This window comes from Littorina saxatilis, linkage group LG2 (assembly GCF_037325665.1).
Source record: "Littorina saxatilis isolate snail1 linkage group LG2, US_GU_Lsax_2.0, whole genome shotgun sequence".
NCBI classification, from domain to species: Eukaryota; Metazoa; Mollusca; class Gastropoda; order Littorinimorpha; family Littorinidae; genus Littorina; species Littorina saxatilis.
In genome coordinates this window covers 51,511,746-51,534,608 of record NC_090246.1, presented here as the reverse complement: position 1 = coordinate 51,534,608, position 22,863 = coordinate 51,511,746, and the positions used below count along the sequence as shown (strand labels likewise).

The following is a 22,863-nucleotide window of genomic DNA, read 5'->3' as shown; positions in this document are numbered from 1 at the left end:
TGTCTTCCATGATTCTCAACACAAAAAGGTTAACAAAGCATAAGGTTACATAAGAAATGAATTAAAGGGCACGCTCATTGTATTATGCATATCAGTATCAGGAAATTAGTCAGCCCTTACACACAAAAATAACTACAAAAAGAAGGGAAAACTTTATTGATTCCTTCCATCAAGCCCACTCTCCTTTGACGAAGAAAACATTGTGGACAGATTTTCAAGTTCAATTATATCAGAACACAATAAGCGTGCAAAAAGACATACAAGCTCCATAACTCGATGCGCAGTCAATTTTAAGTGTCCGTTAAACCGTTTTGAAAACTAATGACATCTTTCAAAACACTGCGGTATGAAAAACGCATCCTAATTTTTTAACATATATATGCTACTGTTTACCTTGTCCCCGTCTGGAAATGAAAGCATGCAAAAAACATGGCATAATATTTAGTGCAAACACTCGACAATCGTTCAAAGTATATTTTATGCGTTAGTTTTATAGAGCCTACAAGAATACATATTATCTCTTACAAAACAGGCGAAGCGTATTTGCTGCAGACATTAAACTGCATACAAGCCATCACGCCCACTCACACGCAAATGTATATGTTTCTTTTATATTTTTAGACACACACGTACACACGCATGCAGACACGCACGCACGCACGGATACACACACGCACACACACACACACACACACACACACACACACACACACACACACACACACACACACACACACAAATGCCAACATTTCATCAACTTTTCTAATAACCATATACTCTGATAGCAGTGTAACATTTTTGTTTGTTCGTGTGCAAGAAAAATATCTGGTTGGGTTTTGGTAGGAATACAATGCAAATAAGTTCAGCCATAAAACCAAAGTTTAATTAAATCACAGCAAAAAAACACATTCAATTAAAGGTTAATATGATTATTTCCAAAGTGAAAGTTCACTCTGCACAAGCATGCAAATGTTCAGACAAAAGAAAGGAAACAAATATTGTATACACTTTACGTCTTACAGATACAACGCATCTAAACGTGCCAAATACTTTGGGACCGCCTGGTTTATGTTTTGGATAAGGAAGGCATTTAGAAGAAGCAACACATTTCGGCAGTTATGTGCAAGAACCTTAGCACACTTAAATACTGAAGGCTTCCGAACATTAGTTTTAATTATTATTCTTTTATAACATTTATGTATATATATATATATATATATATATATATATATATATATAGAGAGAGAAAATCTGATCAGACAGAGAGCCGGCATTCGGGGCCGTAGCAGCCCTACCGGCCACTCCGGCCATGGCCGGACCAGTTTTTTGTTAAAAAAAAAATCGTCTTCATAAGCTTCAGCGCTGTGTTAGGAGGAAGGAGGGGTCGTGACTTAGATCGCACAATGACAGCGTTAAGCGAGAAATTGTCACTAATAGTTGAGGAGAACATAATGGCCAGGGACCGTACCTTTTTATTTTTTTTATGGCCGGACCACTTTTAGGAGCTGTGCTACGACCCTGGCATTTCATCGGAAAAATATGTAAATATATCATTTTTCATGCTGTAGTAAACAAGTTACAAAGGTTTGATTGTATCGATGCCGCTTTGGGGAAAAGGTGTACAAAGAAGAGAGGGGTAGGGTACTGAAAAGGACAAGGAAGAGCTCTGTGAACTGGAAAGGTATGGCTTCGACTGATTGACTATCGACTTCATGCGCTACTCTGTTTGTACAACGCCAATGATGTGAAACTTTATAGATTGTTTAACTTGAATCCTTTTCACTACAGGACAAAACACCATGATGATAATGCTGTAAACTGAAGTTCAACGAGTTTACAACAAAGTTTAACAGTGAGAAAAAAAACACACCATTCGCGAGAGTGTTTCTGTGTGATCCATACATCTATGGAAACAAAATCAACTTTTCGTTCAATGAAAGTTCCATTTAAGGAAATTGAGGATTGGAACGGGGAGATGGATCAGAAGGTAAATGCTTGAAAAGTAATATCAAAAAGGGGAGAATAGAAAATTAGAACAAGATTCAGGATGCACTGAGACACAGAACGATTACATGAACTGTACAGTTATATTATTGAAACCAACCAGAAATTGAGACTCCATCAAGACTTTTTTATTTTTTATTAACAAACAGTTTAAAAAAGAAAAGAACGGTTCCAAGTGTTTTAAACTGTAATCAAAAACAGGCAGAACAAGAAACGAAAAAGTTCCAATGTAAAGGGAAGTAACAAGAGTAAACAAAATGGAGTGAGAGGGGAGATAAACGCACCGGAAAGCCAGCGAAGCCTCGCTCTCCTTTGGAACCCTGCAAGAGTCAAGTGCATGGAGTTCTTGGGTTAATCAGCTCTGCCACCTACCTCTTTTTTTCACCCTTTACCGCTCTTCCTCTGTGTCTGATTTTACTTTGGCCATTTGTCTAACCGCATCCGCATCTTTAAGATTTTCTTCAAATTTCAGTAGCATCCATCGCAGTCTGTCTTACCACTGACTGCGTTAATCAAATGCTTACTGCACTGATGTCAACATTTTGATACTGAATTATAAGAATTGAAGACACCAGCAAAATGGCTACTTTGAACTTGACATCTTTTTTTAAGACACAGTCCTTCAAATGAAAACAGTTGCGTGAGCTTCTGCGTGGGATATGACCATACCCTTACTTGAACACATAGCACAAATCAGCATCCTTACTGCCTCCTGTGCAGGGTACGAATTTTATGACGAATCAATTCTTATAAAAGCCACGAGCGGCTTTTCGTCATGAAATTAATTCCTCAAATTCTCACTTTGCACAGAAAGCGGCAGTCTAACCTAAGTCAGGATCTCTCATTTTTGGTATGTGTAAATGTAAGAGTCTGGTCAGATCTGAGATGCTAAAGCTGAATCGTTTACACGTGAAAGACTATAGGCTTTGAAATATTCTGGAACACAGCAATGTCGTGTTATATACCCAACATGCCAATGCCATTACTGTAAAAAACCCTCACACAAAAACACAAGAAACAAAACAAAACACAAAAACAACAAACAAAACAAAAAAGACAATGGCAAGTATGACTGGCATTTAAATTAATTATCTCAAACTGCAACCCATGCAGAATACATCTATGGTGAATTGTTGAAAGTTTACAGTGGGGTCCATCACGGGAACTGTTCAAAAGTGGCAAGAGGAGAGAACACAAACACTGTTGAAGCCTGTAGAAATTTCTTCGTGTGTTTTCATTTCACAAACCGAACACGTCTTCACAGCTTCTCGTTGAATTTTATTTTTGAGCAACAACCATTGGCTGTGCCAAAAAACAAAAAACAAAAGATAAAAAAAAAGTTAAAAAGCGTCTCGCCGGTGGGCTAATCTGTTTTAGACTGACAGTTATTTACCTGTGCAAGTGAGATATTCAACCTGCTCAATGTACACACAGATCTCATCTCGGAAGCTTCTTGGCTAACGTTGTGTGGCTTTAGGCTAGGGACGACGAGGTGGAAGGTGTATGTGTGGGGGGGGGGGGGGGGGGGAGGGGGGGAGGGGGGGAGGGGGGGGAGGGGGGGGGGGGGAGGAGGGGGGTTCCCTTGTCAGCATGAAATAAAAGATGCTTTGTGGCCAAATCTGCACCCTGGTTAGCAAACTGTCAGATTGTGTTTTCTCACCCTAGTCTTCAACCTGTCGTCTTTGTTTCGGGTAAACCTCAAGATGGTTTGATTTGGTTCTAGTGCAAGCCACCCACTTTTGCCCGTGTCCTGTTTGTTCGTAAACTAGGTAGAGAGTAAATTCTGATCAATTCTTATAAAAAATAGATGTACATTTTCATACGGTGAAAAGGGAAACGATTCATTTGAATACAGACACAATGATACGAAGGAAAGGGACAAGGAGTTGGCAATGACAGATCGCTGACATTTGGTGCTTCAGATTGTCCAAGGTACAAGTAGACTGATTCTGCTCTTACTTAGTAATGGTCTTGTGCACTTAGTTCCTTCGTCCTTTTCTGAACTGATCTTGAAATCTGACCGGCACGGTTGGCCTAGTGGTAAGGCGTCCGCCCCGTGATCAGGAGGTCGTGGGTTCGAACCCCGGCCGGGTCATACCTAAGACTTTAAAATTGGCAATCTAGTGGCTGCTCCGCCTGGCGTCTGGCATTATGGGGTTAGCGCTAGGACTGGTTGATCCGGTGTCAGAATAATGTGACTGGGTGAGACATGAAGCCTGTGCTGCGACTTCTGTCTTGTGTGTGGCGCACGATATGGTCCTTCGTGGTCGGCTGGGCGTTAAGCAAACAAACAAACAATCTTGAAATCTCCTCTGTTTATCTTTCTGCGACGAGAGACATTTTCAGTGTCTAACATAACTGATTTCACAAAGAAAAACCAGAACTGCTTAAATGATATCTGCCGCGACGGACTAGCTGAGCTGGCAGAAATGTATCTTGTTTACAGCACCGCCTATATATAACAGATAGTTTTTAGCGGTTTAACAGTGTCTTATTTCGGTCTTCAAGTAACGCCTTGTGTAATCTAAATTGGTTTTGAGGCGTCGTTAAAGCAACGTTTAAAGTCCCAACCGGGCCAAACAACCAAATCGTCTGGAAATACACATTCTTGGCTGGAGATACCAAACTCGACTTCATACCATGACCGTGCTGGAAAAAGAACGTCTACCACGTGCAATCGAATCGTTCAAATGTGTGTCTCCAAATATAGCCATTATATGGTTGACATGCAGTGTCACTACTTAAAATCGTAAGTACCACCACAGTGTGATATATCTTCACCCTTATGTCGTGCGCACCATGGATAGCACAACTGACTTCTAACTTTTACGAGTCCTCTTTAAAATAGAGTGCCGAAATACTGACATGGCTACATTGATAAACACGTTCAGTTTAAAGTGGGAACTCATTTTCAGTCAACAGTTCGTTGAAACTACGACCAGCAACAACAACAAATATGAGATGGAACCACTTCGTTAAAACTGATCATTTTTCCGTCTGCTGATATGGAATGCTCCACAGACAAGGAGAAAGTCTATTTTTTTTCTCTCTTCTTTAAAGAACAGAAACGAAGCAACCAGAAAGAGGGAAGAAACCTTTCTCCTGATGTATGACTTCTTAGAACAATTTCCACAACAATCAACATCCGAAAAGCAATTCCAGCAAAGTAGTCAACTGCCCCTCAGAGCCTTGCTAACCCCAGCAGAGAAAAAGAGGAGCAGAGAGTTGAAGAAAAGGTGGTAAAAAGCTTTTCAGCCTGGTTGCCTGCGGTAAGAGCTTGTCAAGGGCCTTGCAGTTAGCTCCCCTGCTTTCGCTCTCGTTTGATGGCGTGCAGTTTTCAGAATGGCGTTTGAAATTGCGCCCTGATAATGAGTGTACAACCACATTAGTGATAGCCCCCCTCCTTCCCCTGTGCCTCTTTCTATTCAACATTCTTTTTTTACTTTCTTTTCTAGCTCTCCCTCTTCTCCCTACATGGAAAAGACATGGTGTTTTTTGTTTTTTTACAGCAGGTAAGCAAAGCATGTGACTGCTGCAAAAGGAGAAAGCACGTGACGACAGAAGTCGACTTATATACATACGTTTTTCACACTAACCAGTTCAGCAATGACTGACAAGCTCTGCAAAAAGTCTCGGTGGACAATTCTCTTCGCAATTACTAATGACTTTTATCAGTGACATATTTTATTGCTAAATTGGTTGTTTTTCATCATAGTAACTATCACCTACATCACCGGTCTGACACGTGCAGTTTCATGTTACCCTCAACATGAAAAAGGTGAATGGTTTTGAAATCAACCTATCTTCAGAGCCGAATGAAAACCATGTGCGTTTTGATAATGGTTCAAATTATTAAGTGCAAGAAGTTACCATACGGTGACGCTAAAATGTCCCCCTTTTCTCTTATCTAAGCGGTTCAGATGAAGTTTAACCGAGGATACTTTACCCAAATGTTTGTCATAAGGAATTCTGCAGGTTCGTAAACACAAACAACACACACCAAAACATTGCAATATACAGATATGGCTTGTCTAGGGTTACACGATAAGCCAAAAAGCGTTAAGATCCGTGGCAAAATAAAATGCAATTCCAGCTTTAAACGAAAAATACTTACAGTTACTCTAATATTTCATTGTACAGAAACAAAGTCCCCATCACCAAGCAGAATAACCGGACCAACTGCTACACGAACACGTGGGTACTGTCTTGTGCAGACACAATCCCACCATGATCTAAGCAATACACAAGGCAGCATAAAAAGAAAAAGACTAAAAGGCAATTTTAAAAAGCAACACAACAGTGCAAAGCCAGGTATGTCCAACAAGGCCATACTGCGTTAATGCTATTTGTCAAACCAGGGTTAGTTTGTTGTGTAGCACTGCATATGGAACACGCTATGGTTCGACGTTTGACCTCAAATGTTCCCATATAAATGGCTTTTCGCCAAAGTACAAGATTATAGATCTACTTTGCATATCATACACATTGATTCCCAATTAAGGATAGAACCTATAACCAGCATGTACAGTGTGGTTTTATTAAAGCGGATATATTGAGTACTGTTACACGAAAAAGAGAGAAATGTGAGATAATGCAACTACCGGAAAGCCGTTCACTCCTTTGGGACCCTGAAAGACACCATGAATGAACTTGTCAACATACATTCACTGGCCAACACGACAAAGCTTCGGTAAAGCCCTAGCTGCTTAGGGCCATTTCATTACTTAATCAACACGCATATACAGTTGCTGTAGAAACTGATTTGTAGCTAATCAGTAGCAACTAAAATGAAAACAGAGACATTGAACAAGGAAGACACTCTTTAACTTCTAAAGATGTTAACAAAATTCCTCTACGTTGTCTTCTGAACACATACACTAACAGAGGCTGTCAGACAGACAGACAGACAGACAGACAGACAGACAGACAGACAGACAGACAGACAGACAGACAGACAGACAGACAGACCGACCGATCGACAGACCGACAGACGGACAGACGGAAAGGAATGACACGGACAGCGACACGTAAATGAACACAGCCTCAAACAATCACACTTCCAGTTTCTAATGTTTAATGACAGCGAAGACTGATTCTGATTTATACACCGGAGTGAACTTCAATTAAATTCTTTGAATTTTACTGTTGGGGTGGGTGGGTGGGTGTTGGTTGATGCAGTTGGACTGTACGGAGAAACGTACACATCAATACCGAGCATCGTACTATTGGACTGTACGGAGAAACGTACACATCAATACCGAGCATCGTACTATTGACACAGGATGAAAATGAATAAAATGGCCACGTAATATATATATATATAAGCTTGTTTGGTTGAGTTCGTGTCCTCGTTGCAGACTGCTAATTGTAACATGTCATGTATTTTAAATAACATTTTGTTTTAACCAAAATGAATAAAGATAGAAGAGAGGAGCGTGCACTCCCAATCACTCACCATGGGCCCTAGTTCTCCCTTCAGCCCCCTGGGGCCTGGAATGCCGGGGAGACCTGCAACGAAAAAGACATCGATAATTATATTTCCGTTTCACATCCTTTCCAGTAATGGGGAATCAAATAGGTAAGCCAAAAGGTAAGCCATGGAAATATAGACAAGAGTAAGTAAAGGCTATACATATGCAGAACCAGTCACCTGAGCTGAGGTTTTTTTTTTTTGTTTGTTTGTATTTTTTTTGCCCAGCCGACCACGAAGGGCCATATCAGGGCGGTGCTGCTTTGACATTTAACGTGCGCCACACACAAGACAGAAGTCGCAGCACAGGCTTCATGTCTCACCCAGTCACATTATTCTGACACCGGACCAACCAGTTGAGCTGAGGTGCACGAACTGCAAACGGATGCCACCCAAACGGGAGAGAACAAACCGCGGCGTCTGATTCGTTAAAATCACAACAAATCTCAATTTCAACCAAACCAACACCGCGGCTGGCTCCCACCCGGTTGGTAACTTTCTCGTGCACACTCCCTGGCACACTGAGGAATAAGAAGCATTGACAGAAACAAGCGGGAAGTCTGATAGTAGTACTGAAGAAGAGGATGATAGACTGATGGGGTAGGCGTATGGACGACTGGACAAACGGACGGACGGACATACAGACAGACAAAGTACACACGCACAAAGACGCAAAAGGAAACAGACACAGATAGTCACAGCCAACCAGGCAGCCATACAGACAGACATCCCCATCCCTTCTCAAAAGTTATCAACCCAGACGACCTTCCACTGATTTCTCGTATGACGTTACGGTCGTCGTTCAGCATCTCGATACCTTGTGTTTTGTCTTGGCAAACTGAATGTACGGGAAGATAAACGCTGTACATGTTGGTTCCGCTTGCATTCAGCATTTTACCAGCTTCCCTGCGTCCTCCCTACTTTCCTCCCCCAGTCTCGATCTCCCTCATCTCTTCCTTCGTACAGTCAGTCTTTCACTCCTTCACATTCAGTCACTCTCTCACTTCCTCTCTCCATCTTCCCTTCAGTCAGTTCACCCTTCAGTTCCTTCTCCAGTCTCTCAGTCACCTCTTCCTACAGTCTGTCTTTTACTCCTTCACGTTCAGGAACTTCCTCAGTTCCTCTTTTCATCCGTCCTTCGGTCAGTTCACCCTTCACTGATGACGTCCTTCTCCAGTCTCTCATTCAACTCTTCATACTGTCGTCTTTACTCCTTCACGTTCAATACCTTCCTCTCTCAATCCTTCCTTCCTGCTTCACTCAATTCCCCAGGTCCCCCTTCAGCACTTCCCCAGTCCCAACCCCTACCTCCTTCCCTCGGTACTTTTTACATTTAGTCAAGTTTTGACTAAATGTTTTAACATATAGGGGGAGCCGAGACGAGGGTCGTGGTGTGTGTGTGTGTGTGTGTGTGTGTGTGTGTGTGTGTGTGTGTGTGTGTGTGTTTGTCTGTCTGTGCGTGTGTGTGTGTGTAGAGCGATTCAGACTAAACTACTGGACCGATCTTTATGAAATTTTACATGAGAGTTCCTGGGAATGATATCCCCGGATTTTTATTTTTTCGATAAATGTCTTTGATGACGTCATATCCGGCTTTTTGTAAAAGTTGAGGCGGCACTGTCACACCCTCATTTTTCAATCAAATTGATTGAAATTTTGGCCAAGCAATCTTCGACGAAGGCCGGACTTCGGTATTGCATTTCAGCTTGGTGGCTTACAAATTAATTAATGACTTTGGTCATTAAAAATCTGAAAATTGTAAAAGAATTTTTTTTTTATAAAACGATCCAAATTTACGTTCATCTTATTCTTCATCATTTCCTGATTCCAAAAACATATAAATATGTTATATATGGATTAAAAACAAGCTCTGAAAATTAAAAATATAAAAATTATGATCAAAATTAAATTTTCGAAATCAATTTAAAAACACTTTCATCTTAATCCTTGTCGGTTCCTGATTCCAAAAACATATAGATATGATATGTTTGGATTAAAAACACGCTCAGAAAGTTAAAACGAAGAGAGGTACAGAAAAGCGTGCTATCCTTCTCAGCGCAACTACTACCCCGCTCTTCTTGTCAATTTCACTGCCTTTGCCACGAGCTGTGGACTGACGATGCTACGAGTATACGGTCTTGCTGAAAAATTGCATTGCGTTCAGTTTCATTCTGTGAGTTCGACAGCTTGACTAAATGTTGTATTTTCGCCTTACGCGACTTGTTAAGTCTGTCCACGTTTAAAAAAAAAAGTCTATCCAAGTTTCTCCCTCTGTATCTGCTTCTCCTTCATTCAGACCCTCCTTCATTCCTTCTCGCCACTTATCGCCTCCACTTCCTGGACCAAACACCACCTCAACCCATTACCTAAACATGTGGCGTTTCTCAGCGGGGAATTTGTCTATTTCATGTTGTTGCTGAAAGAGTTTATCACCGTCTTTCAGCGGGCGATAATCAGACTGGAAGGGGCCGGGCGAGAGTCAAACACCAGTGCCCAGCTCCATCGGGCAAGTTTAGGGGAACAAGAGTGAAGAGAGGCCGCGCTGTCTTTGCAGCAAAAACTACATGTCCTTGTCAAAACACGACAAGCTATAAGCTTCTAGCTTGTTGCTGTTTCTGTGAACTTTGTATACATGTCATGATTGTAACCTTTGTTAAAATAAACTTATGTTTAAACCAAAACACGACACGAGATCACACGGCGTGAAGACTGTTTGCCCCTTCCGAATGCTTGCCGTGTTTTAAAGTTGCCAGGGTAAGTCTAGAAATCTGTTTCGCTTCGCAGCAGGAATCCTGTAATGGAAAGACTTTTTCTGGCGTTGCCGTGAACGCTAAATGCTTGGTACACATGAGACGGCTTGAAGTGGTTCAGATACTATCTACGACGACAAAAATGCCTGGCGTTTTGTTGAAAATTTAGGTTGCAAACGCCTTTCGGAATTCCAAACATTGTGCGAAATTGTCAGGTCGGCCGCTAGCTTTGTGAGTATAACGCAGTCCAAGAAATACTTTCTTCATCGCCGAGTTCGTAAACGACAAGGCGGTGTGTTTTCAAAGCCGGCGAAGAAAAATCTTACAAGCTGCACGTTTGCCAAGAAAGCGGGGTAGTGCAAACTTAAACTGGGGGACAAAGCCTCAAGAGCCAGGGAGAAAAAGGGGTGTATGTGTGCAGACATACATATGTCAACGAGGTGTGTTTGGAAACCACTGCTCAAGAGACTCCAGCAGGGGAAAAACTCCCCCGTTGATGCTTAGGCGAACAAACGGCACGGCCTACAAATGAGTCTTTTGTCAACAAGGCTTTTATGACCAGCGAATCAACGCCTGCTTCTGACAGCAGACGGTTACCGTCATTGTGGGCATAATTGATGTTCGACACTGCTCGCTCCTTGCAACGCCTGAGAGCTTGCACAGGGGAAATGGGTCAACAGAATACTGACGTTCCCAAAAGCTCGAAACCGTCGGAAAGGGAAACAAGTGCTTGAGATGCGAAGTGCATCTGTAGCTATATCTCACGTCCTCAGGTGAAACAGCACAGCGCGGCACAAGTCGACACTGTCCGGCACTATAGTACGCTGTCAAATTATGGAGGAGAAAAAGGAAATAATCACATAAGCAGTTTGCTATTCAAGCCTGGATGTTTGTTAAATGATAGGCAAATGACAGGGTGTCAGGGCTGTCAGGTCCTCTTTTGTCCCGCTGCGGAAAGTGAGTATTACAGGGACGTGATGACCGTGTATGAACGTTGCAGGCATTTAGCTGCCCTTGTCTCCTCAAAGCATGTCAGAACGCTTTTCAGGAGTGTGCGTGTTTTGAACGGAGAGAGAGAGAGAGAGAGAGAGAGAGAGAGAGAGAGAGAGAGAGAGAGAGAGAGAGAGAATTGCATTGACTTGAAATTGAAGTGAATTGAAAGAGAGAGAGTGTGTACGTGTGTGTGTGTGTGTGAGAGAGAGAGAGAGAGAGAGAGAGAGAGAGAGAGAGAGAGAGAGAGAGAGAGAATTGCATTGACTTGAAATTGAAGTGAATTGAAAGAGAGAGAGTGTGTGTGTGTGTGTGAGAGCGAGAGAGAGAGAGAGAGAGAGAGAGAGAGAGAGAGAGAGAGAGAGAATTGCATTGACTTGAAATTGAAGTGAATTGAAAGAGAGAGAGAGAGTGTGTGTGTGTGTGTGTGTGTGTGAGTGGGTGTGTGTGTGTGTGTGTGAGAGAGAGATAATTGCATTGACTTGAAATTGAAGTGAATTGAAAGAGAAAGAGTGTGTGTGTGAGAGAGAGAGAGAGAGAGAGAGAGAGAGAGAGAGAGAGAGAGAGAGAGAGAGAGAGAGAGAAAGAGAATTGCATTGACTTGAAATTGAAGTGAATTGAAAGAGAGAGAGAGAGAGAGAGAGAGAGAGAGAGAGAGAGAGAGAGAGAGAGAGAGAGAGAGAGAGAGAGAGAAAGAGAGAGAGACAATGACAATGACAATGACAAATTCTTTATTTACGACGGTAATGGCATAAGCAAACAGGTGCTTTTTTACATCGAGCCCTCGCCCATGGGAGGGTTTAATCTAATGATAATACGAGAGAGAGAGAGAGAGAGAGAGAGAGAGAGAGAGAGAGAGAGAGAGAGGGAGAGAGAGAGAGAGAGAGAGAGAGAGAGAGAGAGAGAGAGAGAGAGAGAGAGAGAGTGAACATCATCTCGAAAAGAGATCTGAAAAGAACTGAAAACACCAGCTGCTTCATGACCTTCTAATGAATTTCTATTGACCTTCTAATGAAACACAAGATCACTACACCGGACACAGGCACCGGTGTTATTTATGCAGTACCATTCTACCAAAGATATTCTACTGTTAAATATTGACAGTCAGTCGTACAAAGAACGACAACTTCCTTAGCTTAACGGCAGAATCACAAGGGATCAAGACAGGCAGCATTCGTAGAGAATCATTGTAATACACATTTATTTGCGTGCAGAAAATACCTTCCTTATTTATGTAAAGAACACACACACACACACACACACACGCACGCACGCACGCACAAACACTCTCACATACACACGCACGCACGCACGCACGCACACACACACACACACACACAAAAGGGGGGAACCCACATAAGACATGGATCTAGATCAAACCAACTTCAACCTTTGCACACGTCGTCTTCGAAGCAAATAATGGACCCAAAAAACCATTCCTCTTTAATTTCGATGATTTTTCAAAATGAAAATACATTCACACGCCACAAGAATGGCATGAAATGCATCGTCTGCATTCCTGCACGCCCTTATGCCACCAAGACTGTTGACATAGGCAAGACCCCCAATAAAAACACTCGTCATTGAAAATGCGGATTCCCTGGCCGCGTCACACCTATCAGGGATTAACTGCGCATCAAACGTGCTTCGTGGCGCGTTTCTTACCCGCTGTCTGCGTCAGGTAACAGGCGGGTTGTCGGTGCACAACAGCAAGGTAAGACCGGGTGATTTTGGGGTGCAAGCGTTTGTGTCGGGGAAGACAGACCATAGTCAGGCTGTCAGAGAGAGAGAGGGAGAGAGAGAGAGAGAGAGAGAGAGAGAGAGGAAGAGAGAGAGAGAGAGAGAGAGGAGAGAGAGAGAGAGAGATTAGGGTCATGTGTGTGTGTGTGTGTTTCTGTGTGTGTGTGTGTGTGTGTGTGTGACAGTCTGTGTGTGCGTGTGTGTATGTGTGTGTGTGTGTGTGTGTGTGTTCGCGCGCGTGTAAAGGTGTGAGAAAAAGAAGAAAGAGGTGTAGTTATTATCATGTACGATATTAAATGTATTAAAAGACAAAATTAAATACTTGAAATCAATCTAACAAATATGAAAATTAAGTAGTTGGGAAGGACACGGCAAATATGGTGCTCAGCGTGCAGACTTGCTGATTTCTGGAGGTATGCTGGAATACTGGTTACTGCACTGCTCAACGGGGGTTTGACTCCTGCAAGGTCGGCAGAGATATTGAGAGAATACTTAGAAAGTTTTCTACAGGTCGACACACAGGCTGGCCAACACCTGTTTTGCCTTCGAGAGAAGAGCACCCCACCACGATCAGGGGATTACACAGTGCATGCTATCTAATGCTTAGTTATATCATCGACATGTATGGGGCTGGTTTTCATATATACACCCAAAATGTGCATGCACACAGTCACTCGAATATGGATTGTGGCTGCTATTCTAATAGACGTTTAAGTGGGGGGGGGGGGGGGAGGGGGAGGGGGGGAGGGGGAGGGGGAGGGGGGAAAATGATATCTGGTGGGTGAAAGGTCTCTATAAGGTCGAAATACAGGCTTGCCAGCACCTGTTTTGCCTTCGAGAGAAGAGCACCCTACCACATGATATCTGGTGTATTCTTATTTTTGATTTACCTTTGTCATCAAAAGACACGGACATCGACAGTTAACGTTATGTTCAAAGCGTTTCACGAAGAGGGGTATAAATAAGAAAACCTGAGTTCAAATCTAATTATGTGTCCAATATGGCACCCGGCGGCAACGTATTTTTTCGCAAGCTTGAATAACTAGAGAAAGGGGGGCGACATTCCTAGACTAGATCCTGCAATTAGAGCGTGATATATATGAGAGGGATTTAGGACGACGGTAAACTAAGCCACAAAACTAACTGCTCTTCTTTGCCGAGGATTTACAGGGGATTACACAGTGGAGGATGAAATAATGCCGGGGAAGATGGTAGATCTCACTGGGCCCTTGGGGGCAACGCCAACGTACAGTAAAGGACATTATTAATGTAACGCCTTTGGCTTTATAGGATTGCATGAATATACTAATTGCATGAGGGAAGACGGCATTGGACCATTTAGTGTCTCCGGAAGCTTGCTTTTCGCGCTGGTACATTGTAAAACCGAGGATACAAATCTGTGCGAAATCAGTTTAATACAATGTAATAAAAATGATAATTTTTGGTTTATCGCAGAAAGATTAAAAAAAATAAAAAAATAAAAAACCAAGCAAATATTCAAGCTGAAAGTACAATACTGATTCAAATCAACCGAAATTCATCTTTACTAGTTTTGGCGGGAAGATAACTTGCGAAGACTCATCACGGAATTTGTCATACGTGTTGCTCTGTGGACCGTTCAATTTTTTTCTGTTGAAAATTCAGACTATAATGATACGAAAAAAGGAAACTATTTTCAGCTTAAGTATCATAACTCCCATCGAAGTAGGTTAAATTAAAGCACGAAAAAAAAAGCTGCATTGTGCCCACACAACCCGTCGACGAGCAACAAACACATTCTATGCGCATAACCTTATGCTTGTGAAAAAAAAGAAAAAGAAGTAGACTTTCTTTTACGCCAGTGTAGAATATGTTTCTCTCCTGCTGACAAGGCTTTTCACATCTACACCATTAAAGGCATAAGTCTTGTCTGAAGAGGGATTTCTTTCTGCTTGAAATATCCTCTTTCCGGACACTGCACTCGGCTCATCTATCTGATTATACCTGCTTGACGGCATAATAATCCCTCCCTCCGATCACCCCTTTTCTCCCTGTGGAAGAAACGCAGACTATCGTGTCTCACTCACTCTCAGGAGGGGGCCTACACTGAAAGAGACTTGATGTGCTGGGGCCGTAAAAGCGACTCTGGTATTCAGAATACACTTTATTCAGGGCGCGTCTGTCATTTATTGCATTAACTATCTGTTGGGATATGTTTGGTAATGTATGGAAGCCGTTCTTTGCCTTTTATTGGGCCGTTGGTATTGCCTTGAACGCGTACAGTCCTATTTCAGCTTCTAGTGAACATGTGTGATAAGTCCAAAGATGTGGCGAGACAGAAATCATGTTTGACACTCGATTTAAGTATACACTTTAATCATGACGCCTCTGTAATTTACTGCATTACCTATCTGTCGGGATATCTTTAGTAATGTATCTTTAGTAATTTGCCTTTTATTGGGTTGCTGCATGCACATTCTTGTATATTCTTATTGCAGCGGCTCCCAGTGAATACAGGTGATCAAATCAAATCAATTCAAATCAAATTAACTTTATTATCTCACATGGAGAAATTGCAGTGGTGGTACAGATAACACAAAGACACACGAAGGACTACAACATTAATATTATATTTGAATATTATATTTGAATATATGTATGTAATTGAGACTAAGTGTCTCTTCCGAAGATATGACTTGACAAAAATTGTTTTTCTTTTTCTTCACTGTTTTCCTTACGTTATTTTCCTTTCGCAGGGAAATTCGGGTCGCTTCCTTCCAGTGGAAAGCAAAAGCAGCAACAGAGTCGCACTACCCAGGTGTGCGTGTTTAGGTGTAACCAGTCACCTGCACTTCTTGCAGAATGACCGAGGTCTTTTTCGTGCCACAGTGGTGATACGAGGGTGGGACATGGATATCGTCTCTGAGTCTGAACACAAAGTTGAGGTGTGTCCGTACAGGCCCGGATTCGAACCCGTGACCTGCGGATTAAAAGTCCAGTGCTCTATACCAACTGAGCCACCAGACCCCGCGTTTTCACTTGATTCATGGCACCTCCCCCACCCCTCCCTTTTCTGTCATTAACAGCATTTAATATTTGTTGAATTATGTTTGGTAATTAATGAAAGCCGTCCCGTGGCTTCTTATTGGGCTAGCTGCGTTTATCTTATAGTTCTCTAACTGCTTTCGGGCAGAACCACGGCCTAATAAAGACTCTCAAGATGATACTTGACACGGATTGTGTTTGTCACTCGTTTACGCTTCGTTTGTTCGGAGTGCAAAATGTTATGGGAAAGTGCAATAACAAGAATACATTTAAGAAGTGTGTGGGTACGCCCAGTCATCATTTATTTGAAACGAGACTGTCATAAATTGCAGTCATGCATAAACACTCGTCAGCCTAGTGAAAAGCAAGCCAGTACAGTCTCGAAACGTTCATATTTCCTTGTTGTAAAACTAAAAGGTACTTTATCGAAGGAGAAGAAGAAACGAAACAAAAGTCGCGTTAGGCGATATTACTACATTTAGTCAAGCTGTGGAACTCAAAGAATGAAACTGAACGCAATGCAATTTTTCAGCAAGACCATATACTCGTAGCATCGTCAGTCCACCGCTCGTGGCAAAGGCAGTGAAATTGACAAGAAGACCGGGGTAGTAGTTGCGCTGAGAAGGAATGATAGCACGCTTTTCTGTACCTCTCTTCGTTTTAACTTTCTGAGCGTGTTTTTAATCCAAACATATTATATATATATGTTTTTGGAATCAGGAACCGACAAGGAATAAGATGAAAGTGTTTTTAAATTGATTTCGAAAATTTAATTTTGATCATAATTTTTATATCTTTAATTTTCAGAGCTTGTTTTTAATCCAAATATAACATATTTATATTTGTTTTTGGAATCAGAAAATGATGAAGAATAAGATGAACGTAAATTTGGATCGTTTTATAATTTTTTTTTTTTTTTTACAATTTTCATTTTTTAATGACCAAAGTCATTAATTAATTTTTAAGCCACCAAGCTGAAATGCAATACCAAAGTCCGGCCTTCGTCGAAGATTGCTTGGCCAAAATGTCAATCAATTTGATTGAAAAATGAGGGTGTGACAGTGCCGCCTCAACTTTTACAAAAAGCCGGATATGACGTCATCAAAGGTATTTATCGAAAAAAAGAAAAAAAACGTCCGGGGATATCATTCCCAGGAACTCTCATGTAAAATTTCATAAAGATCGGTCCAGTAGTTTGGTCTGAATCGCTCTACACACACACACGCACAGACAGACAGACAGACAGACAGACAGACAGACAGACAGACACACACACACATACACCACGACCCTCGTCTCGATTCCCCCTCTATGTTAAAACATTTAGTCAAAACTTGACTAAATGTAAAAACGGACACATCACACAGCAACCTGCGAAAACAGTGTATACGGAAATAGAAAATGAGACATACCCAGAAAAACAATAACAACGAACAAAAGAGAGAAAGAGAGAGAGAGAGAGAGAACTTGAGACAGATAGACGGAGAAGGGAAAAAGAATGGACGTTGCAGACTTTGGAAGAAACAGTGCCTGGGGTAAACCGGTAAAGAAAGTTGTAAATAATGGTTCGCCGCAGCTGCAACTCTTAATTTCTTTCTCTGTGTCCGCGCATAAACACCCGGTCTACGCAATTTCCCCCGAGCAATTATCACGTCTGCTTTCAGAGTCGGCCATAAACTTGGCGAATAAACTCGAACGCGCCCTTTTTCAGGACACAAGAAAATACCAAACACGAGCTTTTGACGACTGGCACTACAAAATTAAAGCGAGTTTTACTGACTAGTTTGCAAGAATTTTAAATTGTGTCCATGCACTTTGTGTGCCTTTTCCCCTCTATAAACGGTATCCTAGTTGAATGCAATGCAATTCAACTGAAAGCAATGGTGCTGTTTAAAATGAAACAGTCCGGGCATGCCTGAACTCTGGGAAGAGCTTTCATTTCATTCCCTAACAAACAGAAAATGATACGAATAACTGGATCAGGAACCTGACAAAGTTAATATACCATACAAATACAATGTCGGAGGTGGGAAAACACCCCCCCCCTCCCCCGAAAAATCCACAACAACAAACAAACAAACAAAGAAGCAAACAAACAGACACACACACAAAACTAACTAAGAACACAAAGCAGGGAAATACTTAAAAAACCAAACACTTTTTTCCCCAGTTACTTAGGTAACCGATCTGCAAATCTACCTACCATCACTTGAACTCTGCTCAGTGCAGCCTCTGTCATGGCTAAACATCTTAAACGACTCAATGGCAGCAAATGCAACTCCATCAACATTGCGGTAAGGTCGCGACAGCAATCACGAAACACTAAACCGTTTCGTTTTCCTTGCGGATTGGTATAGAATAAGAGACAGTGCAAACTAGCAGACACCCTGACAGCTCGAATCGTGTGCAGCTTCATCAATACCTGGCTAAGGTCGCGAAAACAACCACGGAAGACTATTATACCGTCTCTTAAAGGCCCACTCCGCCTCGTGAAAACAATTCGTCTCACCGTCTCAGATCAGATAAGACCATCCCACCACTTGGTCACATACCAAAAATCAACACTGACCCTGACTGCTTGCTGTGGTGAGTTGGAATTTGTTTTTTTTATGAATTAATTTCCGAAAAAAAGGCATCGGTGCATTTTACGAAAAAAATGTTTTCAAAACATACCACTGTGCATAGAGGGCACCCAGGCTGTTCATCTTTGGTAAGTGACCAAGTGGAGGGATGGTCTTATCCCATGTAAGGGCGGGGATGTAGCTCAGTCTGTAGTGCGCTGGATTTGTATCCAGTTGGCCGCTGTCAGCGTGAGTTCGTCCCCACGTTCGGCGAGAGATTTATTTCTCAGAGTCAACTTTGTGTGCAGACTCTCCTCGGTGTCCGAACACCCCCGTGTGTACACGCAAGCACAAGACCAAGTGCGCATGAAAAAGATCCTGTAATCCATGTCAGAGTTCGGTGGGTTATAGAAACACGAAAATACCCAGCATGCTTCCCCCGAAAGCGGCGTATGGCTGTCTAAATGGCGGGGTAAAAACGGTCATACACGTAAAAGCCGTGGGAGTTTCAGCCCACGAACGAACAAACAATCCCATGTAAAAGACTGGTCAATGTTGAGACGGTGAAGGGAACAGTTTGCACGAGGCGGAGTGGGCCTTTAATGTTGCCCACGACTGAAGTGATTCACAGAAAGTGCAACATGTACAGTTCAGCACCCACCTCCAGGGCCACTACCCGAATAGCCTGCACTTTCATCAACATTACTTTAAGGTCGGGGGGAAGCAATCGCAAAAGAATACACTCTCTCGTCTTCCTGGGTAAATAGGGTTAAGAGAAACAAGAACACAAACAGCTTAATGCCTGCAGGGGCAAACGTGTGCAGTTCGTCTGATGTTGGTAACATTTGTCCGTGGTTTGGTAAAGCCGTGATCATATATCACACACTACTTTTTGTACATTATGTAACTTTTGCTTACTCCCCATTTAAAAAAAAAGAAGTTTGCATTTAGAACTATGTAGAAAACGGGTCGTATTTAGATGCATTATGCTTGTCCTATTCTTTCACATATATCTAAACTCTTGTTTCACATATCTTGTATACTTAGAGAGCTCAGGGCTGGACTAGGCTAAGAGGAGGGGGGTGGGGTTGCCAAAGGTGGTCCAGGGGGATGTTCCCCCTGGCGGGGTCAAGGGGCAGAGCCCCTTGTGGGGGTCAGGGGGCAAAGCCCCCTGAGGCTGATGGGTAGGTCATATTCTGAGATAGGAAAATGGTCGCTCCTTGCATGAAACGGCATAACATAAACAATAATAATTTTTTTTTAAATAAGTGAGGTACATGTTTAGGCTAGGGGGGGGGGGGGGGGTGCGCAATCCCCATAACCCCCCCGGTAGTCCGGCCCTGGAGCTTACGTCCCAGTGTTTCTCAGATTATTCAATATCTAGACATTATTGTAAATCCCAACAAAATCCCAACAGATCCATGCGTCCAGACCAGGCTTTTATGCACAATGAGAGCATACTTCCTCATGGACAACGGCATCTGCAAATCTACAGATTGCCTGCTTTTTTAAAAAAAATTTTTTTATAGAAAGTGGAACTATTCTGGATTTATTTTACAACTGACTCCTAGTTCAATCTGCAAAATGTATTCAGTAAAAAGTCCCTACTGTGCACAAGAAACAGCAGGGTGTTGAGTTATGGTATGGGTCTTAGTGGCAGGATGCTTGGCGGGCGCAGTGGTGTGGTGGTAAGACGTTGTGAGGGAGGTCGTGAGTTCGAATCCCGGTCGCTGCCGCCTGGTGGGTTAAGAGTGGAGATTTTTCCGATCTCCCAAGTCGACTTATGTGCAGACCTGCCAGTGACTTAACCCCCTTCGTGTGTACACGCAAGCACAAGACCAAGTGCTCACAGAAAAGATCCTGTAATCCATGTCAGAGTTCGGTGGGTAAAAGAAACACGAAAATACCCAGCATGCCTCCCCCGAAATCGGCGTATGCTGCCAGAATGGCGGGGTAAAAACGATCATACACGTACAATTCCACTCGTGCTAAAAACATGAGTGAACGTGGGAGTCTAAGCCCATGATTGAAGAAGAAGAAGGAAGGATGCTTGCTCGAATCCCATGTGAAAACCAGGATAGCTCTGTTGTAGCTTATCACGCGAAGAAAGTTATCTTCAAGGAGAAAAGAGAGTAAAATAGAACAATATCGAAAATAAATTGTGCATATCGTACACAGGTGCACAAACCATAAATAACATCATACATGCAAACCCTCGGATAACCTCGTTGGAATGTGATTTCTATGCTTAATCTGTACACCGCACAGGAGCGCCTATTTTGAAACGTTTAACTCTTTCATGAGTTTGTATACAGTAACGAGAGAGACTGCACGATTTCAAAGTAAAGAAACAAACTGCACAGCCTACCCTACAAAGATAATAAGCTGTGTAAAGGGGGCACTGATGTTTTCTCAAGAATTTCGAGAGGGTGTTCCTTTCGCCCCCAGCTACGCGTGTATTTTCCTTTGGCGTAGCTTGTGTGATTTGCTGAATTAGGTACAAACGTGAGTATAATGTATAGATGTTACCCTGTGTCCTACACAAACCCAAGTAAAACTGGTGGAAACAGCTTTCGTTTTTCTCTTTCCTGTTTTCTTCTAGCGGAATGTGTGACTTTTTATCAAAGATATCGCTGTACTGTCATTTCACACACTGTTAGCAAAACAGTGTTTGCAATACGACTTTTGTATCACATCAAATTAAAAACAAACAAACATCACCTTACCTGCTTAAACATGCCGACTTAAAAGTTGATTAGTGAATAACCAGAAACGACAATACAAGGGAAAAGAAACTGACCATGACACAAATCTCTATAAATAAAAATCCAGTCTAGGCGCAGTCACAGCACGCGCCAAAAGGAGGTGTGGCTTAGCTGGCCGTTTGTGCAGTAACCATGTCGGTATCAATTAAGCTCCACCGCCGCTTCGGTCCCAGTGTGTTATTTTGACCTGCCATGCTGCAGGTCAAGAACTTTCCCCCCGTCGGTAGCAGACTATCAAGTTTCCAAACGCTGACAACTCCGAAGACTCTGGAGAGAATTTCTCTATGCTGCAGAGGTTTGATGTACAGATTTCCCTGTGTCACTGCTCAAACCAGACCCGTTTTTACATTTAGTCAAGTTTTGACTAAATGTTTTAACGTAGAGGGGGGAATCGAGACGAGGGTCGTGGTGTGTGTGTGTGTCTGTGTGTGTCTGTGTGTGTCTGTGTGTGTGTGTGTAGAGCGATTCAGACTAAACTACTGGACCGATTTAATGAAATTTGACATGAGAGCTCCTGAGTATGATATCCCCAGGCATATTTTTCATTTTTTTGATAAATGTCTTTTATGACGTCATATCCGGCTTTTCGTGAAAGTTGAGGCGGCACTGTCACGCTCTCATTTTTAAACCAAATTGGTTGACATTTTGGTCAAGTAATCTTCGACGAAGCCCGGACTTCGGTATTGCATTTCAGCTTGGTGGCTTAAAAATTAATTAATTACTTTGGTCATTAAAAATCTGAAAATTGTAAAAAAAAAAAAAATTTATAAAACGATCCAAATTTACGTTTATCTTATTCTTCATCATTGTCTGATTCCCAAAACATATAAATATGTTATATTTGGATTAAAAACAAAATGAAAATTAAAAATATAAAAATTATTATCAAAATTAAATTTCCGAAATCAATTTAAAAACACTTTCATCTTATTCCCTGTCGGTTCCTGATTCCAAAAACATATAGATATGATATGTTTGGATTAAAAACACGCTCAGAAAGTTAAAACGAAGAGAGGTACAGAAAAGCGTGCTATCCTTCTCAGCGCAACTACTAAACCGCTCTTCGTCATATCCGGCTTTTCGTAAAAGTTGAGGCGGCACTGTCACGCTCTCATTTTTAAACCAAATTGGTTGAAATTTTGGTCAAGTAATCTTCGACGACGCCCGGACTTTGGTATTGCATTTCAGCTTGGAGGCTTACAAATTAATTAATGAGTTTGCTCATTAAAGTTGTCATTAAAATCGATTTTTCGCAAACAGATTTAAAATTGATTGCATCGTATTCTTCATGACATTCTGAATCTAAAAATACATACATATGTCATGTTTACTCTTAAAATGTGATCACAATTAACGAAAATAGATTAATTAGTCTTACGATTAAAATTTAAGAAATCGATCCAAAAATGATCTTATCTTATTCTTTATCGTTTCCTGATTCCAAAAACGTATAGATATGATAGGTTGTATTCAAAACAAGCTCAGAAAGTTAACAAGAATACAGAAAAGCGCGCTTTCCTGCTTAGCACAATACACTACCGCGCTATTCTGGCGTGTGC

General features: G+C 41.9%; 1 protein-coding gene across 1 annotated transcript in view; it reads right to left on the bottom strand.

The window, feature by feature from the left end:
• Positions 1 to 22,863, bottom strand: part of LOC138959194 (collagen alpha chain CG42342-like) — a 147,884-nt gene that overhangs the window by 61,260 nt on the left and 63,761 nt on the right. Inside the window, exons 3-4 of the mRNA XM_070330595.1 lie at positions 7,460 to 7,512; positions 6,606 to 6,632 (exon numbers count right to left, since the gene is read on the bottom strand). Of these exons, the coding sequence (XP_070186696.1) occupies positions 6,606 to 6,632; positions 7,460 to 7,512 (80 nt within the window). The remainder of the gene's footprint in view (positions 1 to 6,605; positions 6,633 to 7,459; positions 7,513 to 22,863) is intronic.